The sequence below is a fragment of the Chinchilla lanigera genome, unplaced genomic scaffold (genome assembly GCF_000276665.1).
Source record: "Chinchilla lanigera isolate Chin_1 unplaced genomic scaffold, ChiLan1.0 scaffold00046, whole genome shotgun sequence".
Lineage (NCBI taxonomy): Eukaryota > Metazoa > Chordata > Mammalia > Rodentia > Chinchillidae > Chinchilla > Chinchilla lanigera.
The window spans coordinates 17395887-17404628 of NW_004955447.1; the positions used below are offsets into that span (position 1 = coordinate 17395887).

The 8742-nt window shown below is 40.2% G+C and overlaps 1 protein-coding gene across 4 annotated transcripts in view; it reads left to right on the plus strand.

Annotated features, from left to right (window-relative positions):
- Positions 1-8742, plus strand: part of Scfd2 (sec1 family domain containing 2) — a 406746-nt gene that overhangs the window by 53897 nt on the left and 344107 nt on the right. For all 4 annotated transcript variants that reach the window (XR_001235725.1, XM_005392914.2, XM_013518524.1 and 1 more), the window contains exon 3: positions 7048-7175. Coding sequence is in view for 3 of the 4 variants with exons in the window: in XM_005392914.2 (XP_005392971.1) it covers positions 7048-7175 (128 nt within the window). In the remaining variant the exon portion in view is untranslated. The remainder of the gene's footprint in view (positions 1-7047; positions 7176-8742) is intronic.

The following is an 8742-nucleotide window of genomic DNA, read 5'->3' on the forward strand; positions in this document are numbered from 1 at the left end:
GTTTTCGGCACTCAGGGCACACCCTGAGCCGCTCTCTGACCTCCGTCCGCTTAGACCGGGGTGGGTGCTGTCCTCTGGCTGGCGCCTGTCTCACCGCCCTGCAGGATCAGGCGCAGTGCTAGCTTCCTGTCGGGTGCTAGCGCAGGCTACTCAGCCTGCAGTTCCCGCTGCTCCCTAAAAGCCTGGCCCATAGGAGCTGCTTACGCTTTTCAAAGAAAGACTGAGGAAAGACTTTTCCAGTGCCAAGGGTCTGTTTCACACAATTTGCAGTTAACTGATTTGACTTCTCTTGAGCTGAAAGGTAATGGATACGTTCTTAAAGATGGAGTGATTGTTCAGAAAAGTAGTCAAGAGGAAAGATGGCTGTTGAAGGAAATTTACCTTTGGAGCTTACTAAGCTCCCACTGATGGAAGCCATTACTCCTTGCTGGGGAAAACGGTGACTCAGCTTGCTCTCTGTTTAAAATTATTTGAAAAGATTTGGTTTTTTGTTACTGTATTTGTGTTTGAATAGTATGACTGTTATTGCAGATCCTCTGAGTAAGCTTAGCTTCCCGTGCATGCCATGGAAAGCCATTTCTGAGTTTAGTCACGCGATCACGGGGCGCGTTCAGAGCTCGTCCTCAGCCTCTTAAGTGCGTGCCTTCCACTTGATTGAAGTAGCACCATGATCCAACACTCACCCACCTTTTAAAAATTAGTGCTGTCTTTTTGTATTTTATTTGGTGATGAGTAAGTATTTCCTGTTTGTTCCTAGGGGACTGTATTTGACAAACATGCCAAACCAAAGCAGCTTCTAAGATTTCATTAAGAGCTAAGTAATTCTGGTGAATAAAGAGCCAGGAATGAATTAAGAGGACCATGTCTTCTGTGTAGAAGTCCCTTCAGAGACTTGAGAAAGCCATTTCTAGCAGGTTCTAGTTATGTCTATGTTACTGGTTTTTGGTCTTTAAACATGGTAATTTGTCAAAATAGTTTTGTTCTTAAAGATACAGGATACTCAGTTTATCACAAGAGTACATACATTTAGTACGTATTTGGCATTTTGTATAGTTATTGACAATGCTATATTTAGTATAATAAGATAAGTTTTCATAAAAGAAGTGTTCTTTTATTGAAGAACATTAAGAGAATTACAGAATTACATTAAAGAATCCACTGTAATAAATAAAATTATGTTCTAGTAGCTACAGTGAATTAAGTTTGTTTTGGAAAATATGACTTAAAACAGAGAGGAAGTAGAAAATTGTTTAATTTATATTCTAAAAGCTGTTGAAAATATCCTTTTATTAATTCTTTTTATTACTGTCACTAGATTTGTGAAAAAATTTTAATACAGTAAATAAGTGAAAATAATAATATAAATCATACCTTTAAGTGGAACTTAGGAAGATAACTGAATTGCCCAGTGTTATAAAATCAGCTCATCAGCACTTCCAGGGGGTAAACTTGAGCTCTAAATCTCTTTTTAATTTTTTATAAGTACTAGGGATTAAACTTAGGGGTGCTGTATCGCTGAGCTACATTTCCAGCCCTTTTAATTTAATTTTATTTAATTTTTGAGACAGGGTCTTGTTACCTTGCCTACATTGTCCTCAGACTTGCAATTCTCCTGCCTCAGCTTCCTCATAGCTAGGATTACAGGTGTATGTCATCATAGTTGACCAAAAATTTTTCATCAATAATGAGATATTAGGCAAGCAATTTCATTTTATTTCAGTGTTATAAGTCATAAAATAACTAGAGGGTATTTTTTCTTCTCTTTTTTCAGATTGGAAATAATACCTTTGGGCAATTTAGAACTTAGTTTCTTACATTTTCAGTTACATAAATCAAATATATGTACAATGTTTGAAAATTCAGCAAAGATTTTTGGAGAGAACATTTTAAATAGAGCTGAAACAAAACAAAACAAACAAACAAAAAAAAAAAACAAAAAAAAGAGGTTAAAAAAAAGCCAGATGTGGTGGTGCACGCACGTAATCCCAGCACTCGGGAGGCTGAGGCAGGAGGATCATAGGGAGTTGGAGACCAGCCTGGGCTACAAAGTGAGTTCAAGGCCAGCCTGAACTGCATAGTGAGACCCTGTCTCAAAAAGACAAAAAACAAACAAACAAAAAATAGAAAAAAGAAAGCTGAATAAAAGTAGGAAATGATTAGTATTATGTAACAAAGTGATTGCCATTGGTTATTGGTGACTAAAGGGAAATAGTATGATATTATTTAAAACAAAAAGCATGCAAAATCCTGAGAAAGCTTGGGCTACTTGATGTGTAGATCGACTTCACTCTTTATTTTTATCTTAATCTGTCCTATATGGGTCCATATGTGAATTTAAAGGGAGAATAGTTGACATTAGGGTTAGAAAGAAAAACCAACGTCACAAGTTGAAAATAATCAATGCTCTGCAGCATTGATTCTGTTGAATGATGTGATTACCACCAAGCAGGGCATGTTATACCACGAGGTTACTGGACGTTGAAGCCTGTTATCTTGGCACATGTCTGGTTTTCTCACTTATGAGCTGAGTGTATTTAAGTCAGTCTCTTCCTCTGAGGCTCCTTACATTGGTTTTGATAACGGCTTAGCTTCTCGTGAGCTAAGGGTGAGGATCAAATAAGATGCAAGATGTTTTGTAAATTCTGAAATGCTTTTAAAATAGAACGTAGTAATGGTATTTGAAAATATATCTTAATATTTTATTTGCCTCTTTCATAATTTAGTTACAAAAAAAGAAAGAAGCTGTTTTTGGGCAGGCCTAATTATAAAGATGTTGACCAGATGTTCCTAAATTTAGGAGAAGCACCTAAGCAAGATGAAGTGAGTTCCAATAGAACACAAAAGGCTTAGATTAGGTGTACATAGGAGCTAGTAACAGTTTGGGTCATGTGAAGCTGAACTGTTTTTCTCAGGCATATTATAAAACTCCTTTAGGTGCTTTCAAAAACTTAAAGTAGCTTTCATCATGTCTGTGTTGGGTTGGATAGATTCCTACTGAAGATGTAAAGGTTATTAATTTTATATTACCTCTACTGTTCACTTCTGACCTAAGAGTTACATAGCAGGTAATCAGCCTGGAAATAACTGCAGAATCTGAGCTCCTCAGATACAGCTCCTCTGTAAAGTAACAGTTATACTTTTAAAATGCCCTGTGTGCAGCCTTTGGGTTTTCAGTAAAATCAGATTAGAGACGTAAGAAGCTGGCACTTAGGGCTGGGTGTTGTTGGCACTAGTGCTTGGGAGGCTGAGGCAGGAGGACTGCTATGAGTTCAAGGCCAGCTTGAACTACATAGCAAGACCCTATCTCGAAAAACAAAAACATCAACAAAGAAGCTGGCTCTGAAAAACCTGCATAAGAAAAACTAACTTCCTACAGCTGTCAGTTTCCGAGTAATTCAAGGTAAGTGCCTTATTTTATTTCTGAAAAATAAAAATTCTTTATCAGTTTCATTTGGAGGTTTTAGGGCATAGCATGCATTCTGTATTACCTACTTTGACTTTTCATATTAGCAAATGAAGCTGCTGGCAGTGCAGTGTACGTACATATGCTAGCAGGTAGGAAGGAGTATTTCTAAAGTAGATTTCCCTCTGTATCTTACAAGAAAATCTGGCCTTTGATCTTTTTTTAGTACTGTTGCTGCTGTTCTTGCCACTGCTGAGTTTATCAAATACTTGTGGTCCCAGCATCATTCTAGGTACTTCGGACATATTTATACGTTCAATTCTCTCTCTCTCTCTTTTTTTTTTTTTTGGTGCTGGGAATCAAACTCAGGACCTTGCACATGCCAGGCAGGCGCTTGTGCCTCTGAGATATATCCCCAGCCCTACACCACAAACCCCATAAGCAAACAATGGAAACATGAAGTCCGGTGATGATGAGCACTGTGCTGGACGGTAAAGGCAAGTAAGCAGGTGGGGGGTGTAGGACAGGGGCCTGGGGCGGGCTTCACCTCTGTATACAGGGTAATGGGTCCTCTTTGATAAGTCACATTTCTGCAGATACCTTGGGGTGGGGAGTTTGTAAGAAGAATGTTCCTGGCGAGGGGGAAAGAGGTCCTTGTGCGTGTGAGGATGATCTAGAAGGCCGTATATTTGAAGTGGGTGAAGGGGAGAGTGGCTTCAGTTTGAACCCTGATCTGACTTTTGACCTCACAGTTTAGTTACTGCACTAATATAACAGGGCAAGTACCATACAGCATTGCCTAGCCCCTTTTTCATCCTGGAGACGCACTGTCTGAGTGAGATACATATTCTCATGGAAAGGAAGAGGTGAGTGATGTTCTACTCTGGAGGCTCAGTGTTGACACTGAGAAATCCCTGTGCTCTGGAGACCATAAGTTTGATAAACTGGAAGTGTAACTTCCTGCTCAGAATTCTTCAGTGGTTCTCTGTTACCTGCTGGGCTGTAGAGAAATTGTTTTTCTGAAAACCCTGTGGCATTACTTAACATCCTCTCCCATCTTGGAGACACAGTATGTTAGTGAGATACATAGTCTCATGGGAAGGAAGAGATTTGTGATGTTCTACCCCGGAGGCCGTGTTGATACTACTTTTGAATTTTGATAAAGACAGTGTTCATAAATGCTGCGTTACGCGGCTCTTCTCAAGCTGTGAAGTCAATTACAAACTCTTTGGCCTCCTTTCCTTTCAGAGTAAAGTCTGAGGCCTGGTAAAGGATGCAGGGCCTCCACAGTGTGTCTCCTGTGCTTTCCTTGGCCGCCTTCTACTGCCCCGCTCCTGTATCTTAGCAGGGAGCGTAAGGGTCCGAGGTGTCACATATCAAGGACTTTGCACATTCTAAAATGTCTTTTTCCTCCTGTTTTGTGGCTGAGATGTTATGTCTTCTTGAAGCCTTTCTGTTCCACTTTCCTGCCTAGATTGACTTACAGCTTTTTCCTTTGGCTGCTCCTGGAGCTCATGTTCCTTTCTCATTGTTCGTCATTCCCAGTAGGAGTCTTTTGCTCAGTCCCTGTCCAACCAGACAGCTTTGAAGTTGCATAGAAACCTATGCAATCAGTGGTCATAGCTTTTATCACATGACACTTTGTGATTTCTTTGCTTTCATGGCTGCCTCTTCTTCCAGATCCGGAGTCATTAGAAGCTTATTTTCGTCTATATTCCAGCCAGCCGTAGAGCTTGGCACTGTCAGTGGTAGCAGACCTTTTAGAGGTCAGCTCCTAAACTATACCCAGAACCCACTTATTTATCACAAAGCGCCACCGCTGCAATTACACCTGAATACTGAGCTTTTAGTTTAGGAAAAATAACTCGTACGTCGACATCGTTGGTCTTAAAGACAAGTAACACATGGGACATAGCTTTGCCAACGCTGGCTTATGTAGTAGTTGACCTGTTCACATAAACTTAAGTAATAGATGCAATAATTGTGCAAACCAGGGTGTTCTGGAGCAAAACAACCAGTAAATATGTGTACCATATGTAAGAGAGGATTGATTAGATTGGTTCACATGATCAGGGGCTGGACAGTCCCACAGTGTCTGTCTGCAAGTTAGAGGGGCAGGAAAACCAGTAGCTGCTCATGTCAAGAAGCTGAAGTCTCAGAACAAGCAGGACCAATATGCAGCCCCAGTCCGAGGCTGACGGCCTGGAAGCTCCCTGGAGAGTTACTGGTGTGAACGCCTTCAAGGGCTTAAAGAAGCTAGAGTGTGAGGTCAGTGGATGATAGCAGCGGCAGGAAAACGCACTTGCTGAAGAAGAATCAAGCGTGTGTGTGTTCCCTTCTTTCACGTTTTCTTCCGTCAGAGCCAGGCACACTCAGGGTGGGTCTCCCCGTCAGCTGGCTGCCCCGCATGAAACTGTCTCTGGGAACATCCTCGCAGGCATACCCTCAGGGTGCCTACCAATTTTCCAGTCATCTCTCGCTCCAGTTGAGTTGACAACCAAGATTAGCTGTTGTAAGAGGTACGGTGATGGCTGTTTTGATCAGATGTTGAACAGTGGTAGTTTACTACAGAAAATAGATAGTAATGAAAACTACTACTATTTAATGAAAGATTATTGGGTGCCAGATATTAAACTCAGTGCCAAAATACAAAATTCCATTATTCTAGGTCAAATTCAGACTTGAAAAGTGCATCTTATTAGGTATAATTTTAAAGCTAAATTAATATCTTAATAGATATAACTTCCAAGCTAAATGTTAAAGCTGCATTCATTTTCAAATTATTGCCTGTTGACTATTAGGAGAGTTAGTGGGGCTTTAGGAAGAGGAAGAAGTCCTTAGAAAGAGACAGAGGTCATCTTTGTTTCTTTATGTTCGGTTTTGAAAATGTTACTACAAATGTGTGTACTTGGCTCCATGGCAGAGATCTTCCGGAAGGAACACTGTACTCCTTTATAGTGTGGTCGAGTCACTTTGGGTGAGACAGAGAGCTATTGGAAGAGCGAGCCCGGATGAGACCCTGCGTAATGCAGTGCTGTGGGACTGTTATCAATGATGAATTGTAAAGGCTTCTATAAGTTCCATCCTTCCAGTCTAAGGTCCAAAGTGGAATACTTCAGGCCATGGTTGCTTAGTGCAAGCCCTGGCTTTCATTCAGTCAGAAAGCCTACTAATTAGGAAGTCTGTTGAGAAATTTTTTAAACGGGAATTCTCATTGCTGATTATTTTGTGTTTCTCAGATAAATATATTATGTCAAATTGATATATTTTGTTTGTATGCTCTGATAAAGTAATTTTAGGCATATGTTTAATTTTTCCTTTATAGCATTTGTTATCCTAGCAATGTTAAATTGTACTCTAAAGTGCTATTAAGTGAAAGTCTTAAAAAAATTTTATCATATAGTTTTTCCCCACATAAAGTAGCACAATATAACCTTTTTTGCCTTGATTTTATTGTCTCCTTAATTTTTCAATATTGTGCCAAGTAAATGAACTAGATATTCTTTATTGAATCCTGCTACTTCAAGTCTATCAGGAGGAAAGACTGTATTAATGCTCAAAAAGGATATTTACAGTTTTCTCCTTGAACCCTTTCACTCTCCCGTAAAGACTATTCTAAAGCTCTTTCTGTGGTTCTGCGGCAGTGACTCGGCGGCCAGAGCCCTGTGGGAAGCCCTGCTGAACACCAAGCACAAAGAGGCAGTGATGGAGGTTCGGAGACACCTAGTGGAAGCAGCAAGCAGAGAAAACCTGCCAATCAAGATGAGCATGGGTAAGCCCAGCCGCTTCACCCCTCCGGGTGGCCGCAGGCTCTGAGGAAGCCTGGTTAAGCTGTCGGAGCTGTGGGCAAACCGAGCTGACATGCGTGTAGGTCAGAGTCTAAAAAGCACTCATGACGTGTGCAGAGCGCAGCGAGGAAGCTGTACGCACTGCCGTGGGGCTCGGTGATGGCCACTTTCCTTGAACTCCGTTTGGGAACTCAGACAGCTCTAGCTTACAGAGAGTGCTCATATTTAGTTCTTTTTAATCTGCAGCTAGTGGAATCGATCTGGACCTCGTCCCTTAATTCTAGTCCCCGCGACTCCCTCTCCCCACCCTTCTTCTGCTACATAAAAGTGCTTCAGTTGGCTTTGCATTAGGAATGAACTGGGGTACTGGAAACCAGTTGCACATACGGATTTGCTCTGGCCCAGCGCTCACTTTTAAGAGTGGCCTCCAAGTTCTCCAGTCATATGAGTGTCTTTGCTTCTTTTCCAGAAAAACATAGTTCATTTTTCTCACTGTCATTTTGTTTTGCATTCAGCTTTGTCTTTGGTATTAGAAGCATATGTCTGCAACACAATTTGTTTTAAATGGCTTTTTTTTGCTTTTGATTAAAAAGTAAGAGAACCACATAACTAATGATTTGATTTTAGAAAAGAGATTGGGCTTTTTGTTTCTAAAAAAATATTAAATAATTTAAAGATGAAAATATTTAAATATGGATATTGAAGCTGGTTAATAGGTAGAATTTATTTCTGGAAATTTACAAGAATTTATTTCTCTAATAAGATTTTTCTCATGTCTGCTCATTAGTATGTACCACTAAATATGAGTACATTTTAGTATGGGAAAATTTTTTTCTGCTGAGATTCATATAGCTCAAATTCTTACTCAGTTTTGGGTATAAAAATAAAACTATCTGGTTGAAATAAAACAGAATATTGAAAGGAAAAGAATGTAGATGAACCTAGGAGGGAAAACATTAGAGTGATAACATGAAAACACAGTCGTGAGATTTAGTGTGTTAGGTAACTATACGTGAGAGCTTTAAGGAGCTTTAAGGATGATACATATGGTGGAAATAACTTTTTTTTTTGAGTACTGCAAGGTGTCAGGTCTTTTACCTCTTTACACACGTTATTTTATTTGGTCACTGTAGTAATTTTGTGAGATAGGAGGCATTAATACATTCCATTATTTAGATAAGAATTAAATACATTTCCTAAGGTCATACTTTTGATAACAGTAGAACTGGATTTCAAATGCAAACATCCCAATGCCAGAGAATGTGCGTTGTATAAGAGGTCATGCTGATTCTATCTGACCAATGCGGAAATCCTGCATGTTTCTTTAGAGGAGAGATAAAGCTGCTGCTTTGAGACTGTGCTAGCTTTCCAGCACTGTGACAGAATTCCTGGGAAAATCACCTTCAGGGAGGAGAGATTATTCTGGCCCATAGTTTTAGCAGTTTCTGTCCATTGCCGCTTGGTGAGGTTGTTTCGTGGTAAGCAGAACATGAGGCTGGAGGGTGTGGAGGGGAGGAAAGTGCCTCGCCTGAGGATGGACAGGAGGCAGAG